This window comes from Cryptomeria japonica, chromosome 5 (assembly GCF_030272615.1).
Source record: "Cryptomeria japonica chromosome 5, Sugi_1.0, whole genome shotgun sequence".
NCBI lineage: Eukaryota > Viridiplantae > Streptophyta > Pinopsida > Cupressales > Cupressaceae > Cryptomeria > Cryptomeria japonica.
In genome coordinates this window covers 210306741-210326316 of record NC_081409.1, presented here as the reverse complement: position 1 = coordinate 210326316, position 19576 = coordinate 210306741, and the positions used below count along the sequence as shown (strand labels likewise).

Genomic DNA, 19576 nt, shown 5'->3' with positions numbered 1-19576 from the left:
TTAATTTTAGTTTTGTTTCTTAGGTTTTTTTTCCTTAACTTATGGTTCCATATTAAATTTATGTTATATTAAATTACTTATTGATATTAAACAGATTAAAGGTTTCATATTAAATTTAAATACTTATTAATATTGAATAGATTTAGATTTATTTATTATTTTTATTTAATATAAATAAAAATATTTAATATATTTAAAAACAATAATAATTTATTTATTTATTCATATTAAATAAAAAATATTACATATATTTAAAAATAATAGTTTATATAAGCCGAATTAGTGTCGAATTTTTTTTCGAATTTTTTGTCCTTGCCGAATTTCATCCAATTTTTATAGTTGCCGAACGAACTCGAATTCGAATGCAGTGACTTAGATGGTGGCCACCATTTGTCCTTCTGTCCCAGCAACTGTACCTGATGTTCTTGGCCTGGAGTTGTAGAAAACATTTTTTGTAATACAGGGTCTGGAAAAGCCTTTACAGCAATTTGCTGACTGAGGACTCATGCTATTTTCAATACTCTCTGTGGTGTTTGTAAAAAATATAAACCTAGGATATGGGTTGAGTTTTGGATGTGAAGTTCCATTGTCAATGTGTCCCCATCTGTTGTTGGCTGTGAAACAGGAAACCTTGTAGTTTATTGCACTTGGACTGATCCCAAGGATATGTATTCCAGTTCAAAGTGTGAGACAAATGAGCTGCTTGAAGATAGAAATCTGAGGGTGCGATATTCGAAAGGTTGGGAGTAGAAGGAGGACTTATAACCTGAGGCAACAAGTTTTTAAAGTTTGCCATGGACTGGACGTGTGCATGAGAATAAAGGCAGAGAGGTGGGAGTTGGGTTTCGACATTGCTGTCATAGATAGGTTGGATAAAATTCATGATGAATTGTAACACCTGGTTTTCTTGCAGCAAGAACTTGATTGTTCTGTATAGAAGGTACTTGGGGTAAGGGGGTCTATTCATCATCAACCTTGATTATTGTTTGAACAGAACAGTGGCTAGAAGCTTTTTGTTCATGTGCAGATGCTTTGCAGTCTCTTAGTTGAGAGTTACCCACATGTGGCGGCATTTTATAAACCTTTCCTTTCTTTGAAGAAATGCGAGTTGCTTGGACTCCCGTTCACATTTACATATGCAAAAGTGGCACATGCTAGTTACATCTAATATGATCAGTCTTGGGATCCCATGTGTCATGAAGTTCCAACTTGAGGGAGAATCCACTTGAGTGCCCTTTCAACCTGGGACACAAAGATTGCAGACTTGTATGATTATCTTTAATAGCTAATCCTATCAATCTTGGGTTCCTAGGTGCTATGAACTTAAGATTTGATTGATAATCCACTTGAGTGTCCTTTTAACTTGGGCCTCAAAGATTGCGGGATTATTTGATCAATTTCAAATTTATTTTAAATGACTTGAATGCTCCATTATTCTTGTCATATATATTTATGCCATATGATTGTGAGGCTATTTGCTCCTAGGATTGGAGAGGGGCAACATACAGATGCTTGGTGTTCAATGTTTTTATTTTGGCCTCATACATTGTGCTTGTGTGATGGAATGAGTCCTCACTGTTCTTGTCAGTGCACCCCTGCCATTGTTCCATAGGTCTTCATTGATAGTTTTTCATCATTCTTATTCTCAGATGTGGACTACCAATTTGTTGTGTTGAAAATCACCTGGAAGCTGTCAAAAGATAAAGTGAAGTCAGTGGAAAGCATGTGAAGGGCAAGTGTTGTTAAATGAAACCGGATTGGAATTGGTGAATAATGATGAACTACCTTTATAATGGAGGTGCACCATTATCTCTAGGAATGGTAGATTGGGATTTGGAAGGTTGTAAGCTCAACCAATTCTCATTTTATTTTAATTGTATAAAATAGTAAACCATCCAAGTCATTAAAATATGACTAATATTTTGGTATTATTCGATATAAAAGAGAGTGCAATACTCAGAGCTTCTCAATTCTTGAATAACTTTGTATACTATACAAGCATACAAAATATAGAACCCTATTGTAGATCTAATATGCTTGAGAATATGTATGTGTTAATCTAACTTTCAATATGAAATATATCAATCGTGAACATAAACTTTCTCCATAATAATGTAGGGGACTTTATCATGTCCCTGATCTAATATCCATTTTATGAACAGAAACTTGAATACGAAATCGTCTTACAAAGTAAGACTTCACAATTCCATAAACCAACCAGAATACTTTAATCGCCCATCTCCTGGATCTGTCTCAGTATGAGGATCGATCATCTTCCCCATGGTACGGAAATCATATTCCTTGTCATTTGATAGTTAATAAAAATTAATAGGAGTGAGTGAAATAATGTTATCATTGGCAATTAGCTCCAGTCTAAATTATAAAGACCTTCCGATGTCAGCAATTCTATGAAGATCAATACTATTGCAGGAAATAAATACTAACAAGATACGTATATGCAAAGAACAACATTATTTATGACAGTGATTTATATATGTGTGTATTTTAATGAGTATTAATGCAATTATTCTTGGTAATATTGATACTTTCCTTTAATGTAATACAAAACAGTTATTAGTTAAGAATGTGAAATAAGTCATGAAGGGTTGCCACTCTTACAAGGAAGATGTTCGTGGAAGAGACACACCCTTCCATTTGATGAAAGGGATATATAAGCAGCAAACTGACAATCAAGTAAGGGGAATGGAAGGATAAGAAATATAAAACTTGCAAGATCGGATCCTTAGCAGATCATTTTCATTACAGACAAATTATTGTGATTATTTCTGAGACAATAGATCAGCATGCTTTATCTATTTATGCTTATTTGTACAGTCATGATATAATGGAAATTCAGTTAGGAATTAAGGCATATACATAGCCTATAATGCAATGTGTTTCATTTGATCTTATATCTTATATTTTATAGATTTATATAATAGTAATAGGACAATCAGAAATATAAATCAGATATGTCAAAATTCCTATGTATAAATTAATTTCCATAGTACAGCAAGATATAGACATATTTACAGTCCCAAGATCTTAACCAGTTGTAGTTCCTTTTCTTTAAGGAGAGGTGCGGTGTTGTTAGGGAGAGGCAGAGTAAATCCATCCCTAGAGCCCCAAGGGTGAATGGACTGATGTTCCTAAAATCTGGGCTTCATTATGGAGGTGGTGTCATTGTGCCCTAGACAAGTAAATCCCCATCCAAGGCTGGGGATTAAAGGAAGAAAGGCTTAGGCTTGAAGTTGGCAAATATCAGATGTACTATGAGCAAACATAGTCACTAGTTTAGGTAATTAATTTAAAGGTAAAGAAATGAGTAGTGATGCATATTATTTCCTTGGGAATCAACAGCCTCCTAGTAGGGGACATTACAGCCTTTATAAATGACATGAAAATGTAGATGCTACTTACTGATTTCCAAGAATTCCAAGCTTGTGACAATATGTTGGGAGGAAGAGTGTACACTCTTAAGGTAGAAGATGTCTTACAACTCTTTCATGAAGCCCAACAAGTCAAGCAGAATGCTCATAGAAATGTGCAATGTCTCAAATTAGGTTTTTAAAAATGTTTACAAATATTTGATGAAATGCACAAATCCTCACACTTTTTGATCATAGTTTTCGATGTGGTCAAGATGAAAGCATACAGTGATTTGGAGCACCATTTTTCTGGCTGTAAGCTGTGTAGTTCTAAATGAATGTAGTGTTGGAAATGAAATGGATAATTAATGACTCGGTGGCATAGCCATCTAGACTTCCAACTTAAGTTAGAAATTAATGATGAAATGAATAATCTAATGTCTTGGTGGCACAGTCATCCAGACTTACAAATCTAATCTGAACTAGCAGAAAACCATCTAGTTTATACAATGTAATTATAGGAATGAAATCTAGAATTTCCCAAACAATGTCTTTGGGTATAACAGAAACAATCTTGACTGAATTATTTGTGATCAATTGTATCAGCTAGGGTATGATGTGAAATGACAAAGAAATGGTTAAATATCATAATCCAACTAAACTCTAAATGCAGAAACGATTAGCAGCAGAAACTCCCTATGGCGGTTGCTCAAAATATTGAAAATGATACTTCAAATTACATAGAAAACTGCCCAGAACCAGAACAATACCCTCAAGAAAAGGTGCGACTGGCTGCAACTGTCAAAGAATGCTTAAAAACTGCCAAACAAATACCTGAAATGAATTGGCTGTCATCAACAGCCCAAATAAACCCTCTAGACTGCAGTGATTTACTTCAATGAGTATGGCCAGGTCTAGGAAGTGAAATAGCTCGGAGAAAGTGTAATGTCCCCTTTATTCTGACCTTATAATATTATTAAATGATTAAAATTATAAGCTTTTGAAAAATAAGTAAATTTAATGACTTATTTAATTATTTGATAAGGTCATAAATGTAATTAATTAATTAAATACCGAATAAGTCCTAAGACTTTCAGGACTATTCATATTTAATTATTTTAAGTGCTAAAGTGACCTATTTATATCAATGGTGAATTATAAGAGGGTCACTTTATTATTTTCCCTTTGGCTTATTGGAGTAATCAGACATTTATCTAATCTTTTTATTAATTAGGTCCTTTAATTACTTTTTCACTCAAACTAAACTTAGGTGTTTTTTTGTTATCTAGAGTTTTCTTTTTTAGCATGTAGTTGAGCTTAATTTAGCTCCTACTTTGCATTGCTTTAGTTCTCCTAATTTTAGCATTAGGGTTTCATTTATCCTTTATAAGGATTCATTCGTTCATTGTAATTGTATCTCCAATAGTCATTTGTGCAATAATGCAAAATTCTTTGGTCAAAGAAAATTATCTTTGTTTGATCTCTTTTGTGTGATAGTTGTTTTGCTTGCAGATGAATCTTGGCTCTTGTGGTTGATCATCAACTTCTACATGGTATCAAATCAGATTTATCAAGTTCCTTCACATGCTTGAAGGATCCAACTTGGGGTGAATTTTCTGTGTACATTGGGCTCAAACGGAGATTGCCATCGCGTTCATTGCATCTAAAAACCCTAAGATCAAGTGTCACTTTGTCAAAAATTTGAGCAGTTGAAAAATTGGGTCGAATTGGTTGAGGGCACAAAAATTGAGGCAAGATTCAAGGTAGCTGAAAAATATGCACACTTTGGCAAAAAATAGAGGTCACCATCGCATTCATAAGGCCCATAAACCCATAAATCGCATGTCAAATTGCTGAAATTGGGGGTTGTGAAATTTTTTGCAAATTTTTTTGGTGGTACGAAAATTCGTACCGTACCATACGGATCTGTACAACAATACAGACCCACACCACCAAACCAACACATGTGCAGGTTTGCAATTTCCCTTAAAGTGCAAGGTGTTTCAAAAATTTCATTGAAATTTTTATAGATTTTTGTGCATGTACGTGTAAAGTGAATTTTCTAAAAAGTGCTTTTCAAAAATCAAAGGTGGTCGAATCCTTCTTTTCAGCTTTTTTTGGTACAAGGTACACTAGTAGCTGACATCATCAATATTTGAATTTTTTTTGGTTAATTACCACTAAAATAGGCACTGCTCTAAATTTAGTAGACTTCCTCTATTTTTAGCTCAAAACCCTAAATGACCTACTCCTAGTTTTTTGCTCATAACTTTGTCATACGGAGTCAAAATTGGGCAAACAGGATATTGTCAAAAAGTTGGTTCAAGTGTCAATCTGCTCATGGTGGTGGTTTGATAAGATTTTGCACCAATACTTCGTTCCAGGCCTCCAAAGTCAGTTTTTAGTTTTGTGCTTTTGGGGCCATATCTTGCACATCCAGACTCCATTTTTTGAAAACTAGATATCATAAGAAATCTCTTGGGGTCCTCTATTTGGATCTCAGGTCCTTTTTTGTATAATTTTCATTAGGTACTTAGAGATCTCAATCTTCTCCTTTTGGGTTACATGCAAATTGGGTTTCTATTTTTGTATCATTTTGAAGATTAGTTTGAGGTGTGAATGATGTATAAGGATTGTAGGAGGTGTAAATATTGTGGGAGCAATCAACAAGGCCACGAATTGTGTCCTAATTTCTCACTTGTTGCTTTTCAACTCTTGCTTGAGAGTGCATTAAGATCTCAAGTTGTTGTACCTTCATTGATTGAGACTCTTATTCTTGTTAAACAAGATAATTTAGTTATTTGTCTTCCCAATTGGGATTCCTATTTGACAGACATTGCTTCATTGCTTGTAGAGTCTCACATTTTAGATTTGGGAGACACATTTGAGGGTTTATCTCTCCTATTTGATGATAGTTGTGATGCACTTATTAATTATCACATCTTATGTCTTTGAAGCTTATTCAAGATCAGTTTCTAGTGGTTCCATGTTTGTCACCTTCTATTGTGATTGGATATGTACTTGATTGGTTAGTGGCATCATCTTCCAACGTCTTGGCAACACGAGAGCAAATTTTAGAGACATCAACATCCTACATTTGGATTTTGCTTCCTACCAAATCTTATCTAGAATGGGAAGCATTCCTATATTTGTAGGTGGTTTATCTTCTTCCCAAGGGGAGAAATGTTGTTCGTAGACATTGGACTATGTTTTGTCTTCAAGCACTCACCATTTTTGTAGGACATTATACATTATTGGGGGGGCTATGTAGTCTCTCTCTTTCCTTCCTATGGAGGGATACTTGATTTTATATACATGATGTTTGTAGTTCTTGGGGGTATCATTGAGTCCTCCATGCATCATCTTGTTATTTTGTTTTCTCTCTTTTGGAGAGGAGTTTTCTCCCACTGGGTTTTCTCCTTTTTTCCGTTTGTGAGAGTTGCATTGATTTTCTTTGGTTTGTACATGAGTACCTAATCAGGCTTAGTTGCCCAGACTTATTCATGCATGCATTTTGTATTCACACTAGCTCTTTAGCTCATCCCTAAGTTAATCTTAAAGGTGGGTATTGGAGTAATTAGGACATTTATCTAATTATTTATTAATTAGGTCTTTTAATTACTTTTTCACTTAAGCTAAACTTAGGTGTTTTTTGTTATCGAGAGATTTCTTTTTTAGCATGTAGTTGAGCTTAATTTAGCTCCTACTTTGCATTACTTTAATTCTCCTAATTTTAGCATTAGGGTTTTGCACTTAGGGTTTCATTTTTCTTTTATAAGGCTTCATTCATTCATTGTAATTGTATCTCCAATATTCATTTGTGCAATAATATAAAATTCTTTGGTTGTTATAGAGCATATTATCTTTACTTGATCTCTTTTGTGTGATAGGTGTTTTGCTTGCAGACGAATCTCGCCTCCTATTGCTGTTCATCAACATGTACATGGCTAACGTTAAATTATAAAAAGCGAGGGAAATTTGAAAAGTCTTTTCGAAGCTTCCTTAGAGAGTCATAAAAATGCAGATTGGGACTCATTTGGTTTTGTTATTTTCTCCTAAAGAGCTCTAAGGGCTTTTGGCTTCTAGTTCAACAAGTCATAGGATGATAACCCTTTGATTTTGTTGGGTTGGACGAAAACCCAATTCCATCTATGGTATGGAATCATTTCAAGATTCACTATTGCACATTATTGTTCAGTTTGTTGGAGGTTTCAATCGGAGATCTCACAAAAGGGTTTTAACAGTTAAGTATCAAATTTGTGGAGATTAGGATTAATTGCAATATTTTTGGTGAAATAAAGTTTGGATGCTTGGTTTGATTTGATGATTCTATTGGATTAAAAAAAATTGTTCGATATGTATTCAGGGCGTATCCTTTTTGGAGAGCTTGATGTCTATATTTTATTAGATTGTTTGGATATGGAATATATCCTTGCCATCAACATGTTAAGGCAGGTTGTGGACTTCACTTTTATTATATGAGACATCTTAATATATGATTTTGACAGAGGGGTTTGGAGATTTGGCGCCATCATTGCTAGGAGATTCTTCTATGGTATTGTTCAGGCTTATAGAAATATTATATCTGCAGTTCGATATTTTATGTCTTATATCCGTATCGAATTTGGTGGCCAATATTCTAATATTTGTGGGTGGCTTCTAGGAGAGAAGTTTAACTAATTTGGTGAATGACATTATAGCTAATATGTGCAGTTATTTGAATGGTCATATTACTTTTTCTAAGCTACACCATAGTACCATACATATTGAAGGTCATGGGAATCCTTCTTCAGCAGACTCTTCCTTTAATGGCATGATCTTCTTAGAAATAAATTGAGGGTTGCAAGATAGTGATAAAGCAGGCTTCTTTCTTAGTTCGTGGCCTTAGAAGAGTGCTTAAGACAACAGAAGATATCTAAGGTGTATGAGGTCCTTCCCTCGCTGCTACGTGAAGCCTCGGACTGCCTAGGTGCACAGAAATGTTGCTCAGATTTCTGATATACATGTCTGCAATATCTAGGTGTGGGTTTTGGAAAAGACTAGTGTCCATTTTCATCATTCCTTTGTTGTCTCAGATATATTCTTTATTTCTGGACGTGGGAATTATTTGGTGTCATTTTGAGAATCAATATAAAATTATGTGCTACTGTAAATTTCTGAGAGCTACTGTGTTGTCTTCAAACTGAAGTGCGTGATAAAAGAATCGTCACTCCTGCAATCTAGGCACTAGAGGCCTCATTTGGAGATCGCTTATAACATTCTATATGAGGTATGTCTGCCACAACTGTGTAAATATTGAATGCTGCAACTTCATTGCAGATTACTATTTGGATTTCTGAGTTTTATCACAGTCAAATTCAGATTGAGGTTAGCCTTGTATAACTGTTCTTGTCTGCCATTAAATATTGAAGATGTATCCATTTTTGAATGTGCAAATATATATTTCTATTTTTTAGTATATATATATATGTTCCCTCTAAACTCTGAGCAAAATCACAAAGCAAAACTATATCAAAACTGAAACTGCATCTGCAAATTTATAAACTTGGAGGGTAAAATTTTGGGTTCAAAATCAACTGGGAACTTTACAGAAAGGATTCATGCCCAGCACAATATGCAAAAAACATCGATAACTTAATATCCAAAACTGCAACTATCACCAATGCCAAACCTTCAACCCAATTGGTATGGTTTGTAGAAAGGCTCAACTAACATTCAACTACAAATGGTATGGCCAAATGATAGTATGACCTGCTGAAAAAAAAGGTTCTTTCCCACCAAGATATTTGATAAAATCTGCAAGCAAATAAGAATGATCAAATCTTCTACCAAAATCTGGAAGTAACTCTTCAACTGATCAACAACTCCGAAATTGAATTCTAAAATGCTCATTGAATTTTGTGTAATTCTTGGGCGGAATCACTGAGAAATTGAAATTTTGCGTTCCTGAACTCCAATACGACCTCAAGGGTTTTCATCCTTAGATCTTGCAACCTCAAGTGATTTTATCCTTGGACTGATTTTTAACACAAGTGCTCTAAAAATGAGAGAAATTGATAATATCAAATTTTTCCTTTTATAGATTTGTTGATGGAAGAACTGAATACTAATTATGTTTTCTCTATCCACTACTTTATTTTACAATTTGTAACTCCTCCCTGGAAATCCCTCCTAATATTAGTTTATGATTCCCATTCTAAAAGATAGGAGAAATTTTAAAATATTTCTAAAATTTACAAATGGCCTTATTGTGCCCCATTTGTAACTCCTCTTAACTCCTCCATGGAAATCCCTCCTAATATTAGTTTATAATTCCCACCCCAAAAGATAAGAGAAATTTTAAAATGTTTCTAAAAGTTACAAATGGCCTTATTGTGCCTCAATTAGGCAGCTCATAAAAAGAAAATATTTATGTTTTCCTTTACAATAAATTTCAAATGATGTTAGGACTAATTTAAAGTCTAGGAATAGCCCTAGACCCACGACCCCCATTCATGTTGATCGTAGCTTCTATGGGAGGCTTGTACTGTGGTGACAAGTATTCTCCTCTAACGAGGCATTTAAACTTCATTACTACCGGTAATCTAGCCATGTAATTTTCATAGTTTGGCATCCAAGATTGATAAGTTTGAATTTCTTGTAGGAGCAACTAGATTAATTTGATATACTATTAACTTCAAATAATATCTAGCTGAATATTCTTGCTATTCCAAAATTTATTTTTTTTGCCTACAAAACCTCCAATAAATTTTGTTCCCATAAAAAAAACTTCCTAAATTTGGAAAAAAATTCTTATTCTCCAAGCAACATGTCCAAGTGTGAGTCCTGTTTGAAATCATGTCCAATTTGATTAGGAAGAAATCACTTCTTGGAAAACAAATACCCTTATGGTTTTTGTCATAGGGTTTGAGTTGAACCAAGATGTCCAAACTTCACAATGTGATAATATGGTAATGACCAAAGATGTCCTTTGCCCGTTTTTACAACTCCTTTTATATGCTGTGTGTGAACTTTTGAGAACTTTTATTTTTAAATTGCATAAAGTGACCCTTTTAATTTATAGTTCATTTACGGTCCCTAAAAAGTCACTTTAACACACATGGTCACCTAGTAAATAAATTAATAATTAAACTAAAGTTGTCTGAAAAATAATAATCTAAGACAACTTAAGTTTAATTAACTAAAATATTCTCTCTCCAAGTCCTCAAATTAGCCCATGGAAATGAAATAGGCTAAGGGGTCCTTCTTGAACACCTAAGTCAAATAAGGGGACATTACAATCCTTCCTCCTTGAAATTGCTTGTCTTAAAGCAATTATAGATTTGGGTGTTGAAGATTCTACTCTCCTTCCCAAGTAGCATCTTCTGTAGACAAATCTTTCCAATAAACTAGATATTTTGAAATGCTTCTATTTTTGAGTTTCCTTTCTCGAGTATTAATGATGGCTTTTGGAACTAGGATCAATTTTTTTTCCTCATCAAATGGTGATAACTCTACAGAAGGCATGAGATGCTACCCGAGAGCCTTTTTAAGACATGAAACATAAAATACATTGTGAATTTTAATGTGCTTTGGAAGCTTCAACTCTTAAGCAACTTCTCCAATCTTTTGTTTGGTTTTGTATGGTCCATAAAACCTTGGTTTTAACAATTTTGTGCTAGTCCTCTTAAGTGAGGACAATCTATATAGCTGCAACAACATGAACACTAAATCCCTAACCTCAAATAACCTCTCCGTCCCATGTCTATCAACATACATCTTTTGTTGGTTTTGAGCTCATTAGATATTTTCCTTCAAAGCTTTCATAATATTTTGATTTTCTTGCATCCAATCTCTAGCATGTGGTGCTCTACTATTAGCAATAAGTTGGTTTACAAAATATGTAACATCATACTTATACAAGACCCTAACAGGCATGATGCCTATGCTCATGTGATGAGTGGTATTGTAGCAATGTTCTCCCAAATACAACCATTCGTCCGAAGCCTTCTAATGACCTACCACATAATTCCTTAGGTGTCGTTCAACCCACTTGTTAACCATTTCTATCTGTCCATATGTCTGTGGATGAGAACTTGTGCAAGGTAGAACTAAGCGCTAAGGATTGGTTCAACTTAATTTGTGTGCCATGTCTTCAAACACTTTGCAATTGTAGGTTCTTCTTCACTCTTCCTACAACAATCTCCTTAGGGTCCCCTTACTTATCGATTCCATAGTCTTAAAGGAATTTAACCTTGCTTTGATAGCACTTGGTGTAGGTCAAGATCGAGGGCTCTAATGAGTTACTAGGTCAGGAAACAAAATAAAATTTATAGACAATTCTTCTAAAAATCTGTTGTTAACTTGCAACTAAACATTACAACATTACATTAGGACTATCATATGTACAGTACATTATAGTTTAGACAATATACATGGCTTATTAGCTACCCTGGTCTAAGCCTTACAATTATGTACATTGATTCATATAACTTCCTCAATATTTTCCAACTTCTCTCTAATTCAACCCTTACAAATGAAGTTCCTAGCAAAATCTGCATCCAAAGGGAGCCCAAAATACTTATTTATAGCCCACAAAGGAGTAGAGGTGGCTTATCCATTTTTGGACAAGATATGCCAAGTGTCAAGCCTTTAAGGGTCCATGAAAATTGTGTATAGGTGGTTAGAACCGTCACTTAGTCTTTTTCAGGCACCCATTATAGAATTGCAAAAATTCACAAAGGTTTGGGCAGTGAAAGAAAGATCATTGCAAAAATTGAGGGGTCTTAAACAATTGCGAGAGTTTACGGGGAAGGATATATCCACATCACTTATAAAATTTTTGCAATTGCAAGGTTTTGTGGAGAAAATAGGGAAACTAGGAATTGTAGTGAATTGAGCAAGAGCATACAAGTTCTTGAACACATTAATGTTTTTTAATTAGGAAATAGTGGATGAAATTTGAAGGGATAAGAACATTGTTGAGATTCAAGAGGTGATTGGACAAGATCCTAATGTAGGTTAAAGTTTCACATTCTAAATAGGCATGGAAATTCAACAACTATATAACTTGCTCAAATTTGGTCAAAATTTTGCCAAATTTGAAAGATGAATACCCATTGAGCTTCTTAACATGGCGAGTCTAACTTTTGGTTGACAGTTGATTGCAACCCAAAGAAAATTGACAAATCATTCCTGCAAGCACAAACAAAGAAGAAAAAAATAGCAACTTAGTAAAGAAAAATCTTTTTTGAGTGATAAGGATTGCTCGTGGACCTGAATGCTCTTGCATTAATTAGACAACTTGAATTCACTATGTATGTGTTATTAGGGATGATTTCACCATCTTTGATCAAACCTTTATCAAGTAACACTTACTAGTTCTTCTCATGAAAATAATGTTCACTTGAACTTTATTAATTAAATGTTCATTTCCCATACTTTATGTTGCATTGCTTGGTGACCTCTATCTTTGCTAAGCAGAAACAATACCAAATAAAATAATGATATTTATCTTTCATTTTTCATATTTTTCTGTTTGTAATTCAATTTTAATTCTATCACTTTTTAGATGTTGACTTGTGTTTACCCATTTTTGTTCTTCCCCTACATCTAATTTTATCTCATTATCTTGATCACATGACAGGTGATATCACAACTTTAGGACCAAGACTTCTTAGCTCATTGACATGACTTTCAATTTCAAAGAACACCAAAGGTATTTCTACTTTCTTCAAGGCCTCACTTTGGTTATAAAATGCATTTTGTTTACTCAACAAGTAGCGTTATTTGGTCTTTTTAGTATGGATTTACATTTATAGCTGAAATGATTTATGTTACTATTAAATTTGGTATAGGTAACTAACACAGCATCATTATCTTAAATAGTGATTTGTAGTTGCTTTTTTAGTTCCAAAAACTAGAGCATATGCTACAATTCATCCCTTGTAAATATGGTAAATGAGATTTGCTGAATTTCAAGTAGTGCTTTCTTCTTAGCAGTGTAATTTAAAGAAAACCTTGAACAATTTAAGGGACAATTGATCCTATTTGAATCATAGGGGGAGTCTTGAATGTTTATAGAATTAATTTAAATTGCAATTGATTTGTTGGATCAATCTTTTTTTACTAGCCTCCTTCTCTTTATCCTCTTTTCTAGTCTCTTTTTCCTGTTGTTGTGATACTTTGACTAGATTTTTTTTATCAAATCTTGTAGGTTTCACAATTATTTATTATGCATGCATTTCGTCAATCAATTTTTATCCAATGTTTCTTTGACATAATTTCATAAATAATCACCGCATTTTTTTAACAATTCCAAATATTGCTAACAAACTTTATTTTACTAAATTTCTAAATAATACATGCACTATATAATATTGATAAATGTATAAATTGCTATCGTAACTTCGTACTTTTAGTTACTACTTGGAGAATTGGTAATGCTGAACATAATAAAATAATAAATTCAAAGTGTTGATCTCTGACGAATAATCCAATAAGCATTCTTTTTTTACTATTCACCCACTTCAAGAGTTGTATGGCCTTACAAACATGTTACGACAAGTTCCCAAAATGGTATTATACACCTAAAATTGACCACCTTTGGTCAATTCACCCCTATTTCATATAATCATCATAATTTATATTAACTAAATAATATCCTATTATTTAATCAATATTATCTCTTTTCTTCTATTTCTCCCAAGTCCTAACCTAAGGTAAATAATTAATTTAATTTTTCATCCCCATCCTTAGTCCACTTCTTCCCATCAATTAAATAAATAAATTCTTTTATTTACTTAATCCCTTTCAGATGTCACATCTTTCGTCACTTCTACCTTTCTCCTAATTTCCTCAGTTCACTCCTTAATCATGTGTGCACAGTTAATGTTTGATTAAGTGAAGTTAACTCCTCCCATCACATTAAGCACATGGGCCCCTTACATAAGCACGTGGGTCTTGTCCCCTCAAGTACCCAAAAGGAATTTTTAATTCCTTTATTCTACTCCAATCTTACTTCTCCCTCTTAGCTCATGGTTCCACTTAGCACCATCCCATGAGGTGAGATGACCAATCTATTCTCTACCCTTGGTCTTAAGCTTTCAATCTCAAACATCCATTTATTTTCATCCTCAAACTATATATTCATAACAACCATTTTTAATCCCCATCTCACTCCTTTGCCCGAGCATTGTTATGTTGCTGAATTTTCAAGTGAGCACACATCCAAATCGAACATCCTGGGGAAATCTATGTACAATGGGAGGTTTTAAATAGTTTCTGATTTTGTTAAATTATATGCTCTTTTGACCTCTTTTTCCTTATCTTGATTGTTGCTTTGTTTTCCATTTCCAATTGTTTTTATTGCTATTTTGGTCGTTTTAAGACTTGCATTTCATTGTAGTGCCTACTCGAAATGATGCTACAACGAGCATTGTAAATCCTTTGGAAGGCTACACTAGCATGTGGAAAGGCTTTATAGCCTTCTAAAATATAATTTGATCCACCCTTTTACTGCCTTTGGTAGTTGTATGACCTCCTTATGAAACTCAAAATGGTGTGGTTAGGTTAAATCCATCTTAAATAAAAATTATGAGTTTTCATTTGTTTCTTTCATTGTGCAAACAACACGCCAAAGTTTGTTATATTCTTCACTCATTGTTGGCAAATCCCAATAAATTTATAAGCTTTAATTCCCAAAACTTGCAAATTAGAAGCTTAGCATTAAATCTCTGTTTCCATAATGAGAAAATATGAAAATGATTGTAGATGTTCTTTCCCCCCCTTTTTTTACAACTTTTTTTATATTTCACGTATGAACTTTTGAGAACTTTCACTTTTAAATTGCATAAAGTGACCCTTTCAATTTTTAATTCACTTGCCTAAAAAAACACTTTAACACAAATGGCCATTTTTAAAATGAAGTAATTAATTAAACTGAAGTTTGAAAAATAGTAATGTAAGACAACTTAATTTAATTAATTAAAAATATTTTTTTGCCAAGCCCTAAATTAGCCTATGAAGATGAAATAGGTTAAGGGGCCCTTCCTAAATTCCTATGTTGGACAAGGGGATATTACAATTATGGTGGACTAAGATGAGGATATCTAATGCTCATCTTGCTTTGATTTTGATCTTCATTATTTTCATTATTTCTTGCTCATTTACCATTGTTGATTGGTAGTTTCTTGATGAATAGATGACTTGATTGAGAGGAGGATTCATGTTCATTTTGTTGTTAGACAACCTTCCCCATGTATCCACCACCACTTCCACTTGTTTCTCTTAAGACATGAATTTTATTCAGCTCTTGGTAGCACTGATATAAGTACCTCAAAATAAGAGGCAAAGTGAGACCCCTCATGCCTAATTTAATCTCCTATCCCTTTAGATCTTTCAACATCATATAGATAAAAAATACTTGCATTACTTTCATCATCCTTGCAATTGTTAAGAAAGAGTTATAGCATTGCCATTGTATGTGGACATTGGTGTCAACCCAAGTGGATGATTAAATCTTCTCTACTCATGCCATTGGTTACACACATGATCATCATTATTGCGATTCTCCTTGAATTATTCATTGTTATGAATGTTCTCTAACTACCTCCTAGGAGCTACAACACTACTTTGTTCATCATCCTCTTAGATCGAAGTGTTTTCTCACAACCTCTATGGGAAGGCGAAAATGAGAAGATATGTGCTCAAGTTTGAGATCATCAATTTGGCTTTGCATGCAAAATGACCAATTTGAATTACATATTTGATTAGTAAGGTCTCTTCTACAACTCATTAATGATTTTGTGAACTTATAAGGTGTAGCTAGTGAACTCCACGAGTATAAGAAAATCATACACATGTTAGATTTGTTGATATGGTCTTCTTTGAAAAAGAAAAGAAATGAATATCTGCATATATCGCACTCTTGATATGCTAATCAGAGCATTGTTTGATGGACTTCATGCCTTCTTGAGTGATGTGGACATTTGACTTTTTATTTGTTATTGTTTCATTTCTCACCTTTTTAGTGCAACACAAAACAAAACAATGTGTAGAGTAAAACTATTCTTCAAATTATGAGGGGAATCTCCTTGTTTAGAATAGTGAAAGAAATGACATACTTTCTAAAACTAGAATTTGTAAAACATACAAACAAACTTAAAAGAAATCATGCATTTTTTCTCTTAGGCTAGGGCACAAGGTAATTTAGGACTTCTATACTAGACAAGAGATTTTATATTTTAAACTTGTCCAATGCAGAAACAATTTCAACAAAATTATAGAACTTTGGCAATTTTCAGCTAAATACAATGATAGAGAATCACAAGTAAAACTTGATTGGATTTAAATGAACACAAACATGAAGTGTTGTAGATGTGGTGTCTGTCTTGTCATTGATGTCAACCTATCTTACATGCACTTGTATGCTGTCCTTAATGAAGAGTTGTGTTGTAGACTTGGAATGATGTCTTTGGTACACAATTGTACCTTATCTTCTAAAGTTCATGGTTGGATGTCATCTGCCAATATACTTTAATTGATGTACTGTTGCATATGCTTCTGATGAAAGACTTCATATGTGGTATGGAGAGAAACACATAAGTCTCAAGAATGTTAAAGGCACAAAGTTTTGCATCATAGAGGATTAATAAATTGCTCTACATCTCTCTGCAGATGCACATATGGTCTTGTGGTTCGTAAGGTTGGTCAATATTGCTACAAGGTATGTATGTTCCAAGTTACAAAGCATAGAGGCTACTGCAAAACCTTTTTGTGTTAATAGAGTAAGAACAAGTTCAGTTCTTGTGAATGGTTGTCTAGGAAGGACGAGTTCAGTTCTTGTCTCCGCACTCCTTTGCATCATATCATTTTCCCTTGCGGTTGTAGATTTATATCCATGAAGATAGCGTGGCTGTCTTGATCAAGTTTCATGAGGTTTAGTGCATTACAAACAATTCTATTAGTGAAAGTGTGTTGGCTGTTCCAAAAATTTGGAAGGATTGGCAAGCATTAGTGTTCAATTGTTTGCGCCAACATGAAATTATCTGAAATTGTAAAAGTAGTGGATAGGGATTGTTGGCAAACCTGAAAAATATGTATATTGTGATCCACATGATGATATTTGCCTCTCTGTGGTACCACAAGCTGGCAGAATTTGATATTCTTGGTGATTTATGGTTATTGGGCCGATACGAGCATGTTTTTCACATTTATCTATGCTCGTGCCAACTTTGAAGGATGTGTTATGATATTTTTGGGCTCAATTGAACTTTGATATGAATCACAAATATGTAATTTCTCTTGGCATATGTGTTTTTGTGGTTGATTGGTTAAGTGTTGCAAATTTCATCTACACATTATCTTGAGGCTGACCTAATCGGTGTTTATAAAAGCTTGCAAAGGATATAAATAGAAGTTCAAGCTTGTTGGAAAGATAAATAAATGAGTATGATGCATGGGAAAATGTAGAAAACAACAGATGTAGAAGAGCAAGGATATTGCAGTAGGAAATTAATCATCAAATATTGTCAAGTAAACGGTTTTGAGGTTGTAGCCTTCTTGTGCAAAGTATTGTAAGTTGTAGAATATCATGTTTTAGGGAGTTGTAGCTTCCTTTGGGCTGTAGCCCATAGAAATCTAATGTAAACTTGTTATATTTGTTAGACTAGATTTGGACAGTAACTTCAAGCGTCTGGCTAACAAGGTTTTCCATGTAAATTTAGTGTCCTTATGTGCAATTGTGTTGCATGCTCTGTTATTTATGAATTTCACTTCTGCAGATTAAGTAGGGATTGAAGCAAAAGGGCCTTTAAAGAGTTTTAATAATATACTAATTCAATCCATTTAGTTTTAATTGTTTGTTGTTTGGTAAAGAGTATAATAAACATATAATAGTAGTAATTTAGTCTTAAAAACATTTTTGCTTTTGTAAAGAGTTTAATAGAAATATAAAAATATAGTAATAAGAATAATTAAAATATAATAATATAATCATATATAATAATAATTTAATTAATTACAATATAGTAATATAATAATGATTTAATATTAATTACAATATAATAATATAATAAATTTTAAGTGGAATAATGAACAAATATGATTTATTTTGATGCCTTTTACATAATTTTTTCAAAATATAGATATGCTAGTATTATTAATTATGGGAAACTGAAAGTATTCTTACATAAAATCCCCTTTTTCAAGGAGAAAAATAATAAGACGACTATAAAATAAAAATATAATAATAATACAATCTTAATAGGGTTTTTGCTTTTGTTAATAATAATAATAATAATAAAATAATCCTAAAAGCTTTTTTTCTTTTTTAAAGAGTTTAATGGCAATATAAAATTATAAAAATACATATCAAAATCATGATATTATAATAATGATTTAATGAGGATGATGATGATGTAGTGTTGATTTTTCACTTTGGTTAAGAGTTAAATAAAATATAAAAATCCAAAAATAATAATTTGGTATTAAAAGCTTTTTTCTTTTGTAAAGAGTTGAATGGAATATATAATAACAAGAATATATAGCATTCTGGGTATCAAATTCGGTGGCTTTTCTAATAATGCCATGCCTGCAGGGAGGGATATTGATGATATTTCTGAGACAGTGGTTGGAAGCATTCATTCTCAAGATAATGGTGGTCTTTCACTGGCTTGGCATGATAAGGCAACGCAAGTGGAAGAGGGTTGGATTTTTGTTAAGGGCAAGAAAGCTAAGTTCTCTAAGCCTTCTTTTGACATGTCTCTCTGCTTCCACAAGTGTAGTTCTAAATGTAAATCTTCATGGTTCTTGGTTGGGGGTTGGTTTTAGGTTGGATATTGGTTGTTATTTTTGCAACTTTTTTTAGGTTGTGAGAGCCTATTTTTAAAACCCATGTATCTGGCTATGAGTGCCATTTTTACCCATGGTTGTCTGGTGCTTTGATGTTCCTTTTGTTATGACAACTTTCTGGTTGAAGGTTTTAGATCCATTCAAAATCTGTTTGTAAAGGGTTTTGGGTCCCTTCAAAACCTATTTTTGTTTCAATTAAAAACAAGAATATATAAAAATATAATAATATAATCATCTTAATAATAATAATTTTAACTTCATATTACAAATAATTTAACTAATCAATATAATGTAATATCAACTTCAATTAAAAAAATGTAAATTTTTTAATACTAATTACAATATCATAATATAATATGATTTGATTTTAATTACAA

General features: G+C 33.1%; 1 protein-coding gene across 11 annotated transcripts in view; it reads left to right on the top strand.

Annotated features, from left to right (window-relative positions):
• Positions 1 to 19292, top strand: part of LOC131051716 (uncharacterized) — a 221039-nt gene extending 201747 nt beyond the window's left edge. For 5 of the 11 annotated variants that reach the window (XR_009107184.2, XM_057986333.2, XM_057986330.2 and 2 more), the window contains 2 exons: positions 12994 to 13065; positions 17025 to 17657. Coding sequence is in view for 5 of the 11 variants with exons in the window: in XM_057986333.2 (XP_057842316.2) it covers positions 12994 to 13040 (47 nt within the window). In the remaining 6 variants the exon portion in view is untranslated. Of the gene's footprint in view, positions 1 to 12993; positions 13066 to 17024; positions 17658 to 18945 lie in introns of those variants that run through there. The other 6 variants (XR_009107185.2, XR_009107183.2, XR_009372571.1 and 3 more) reach the window with 4 other exon arrangements.
• Positions 19293 to 19576: the final 284 nt, after the last annotated feature.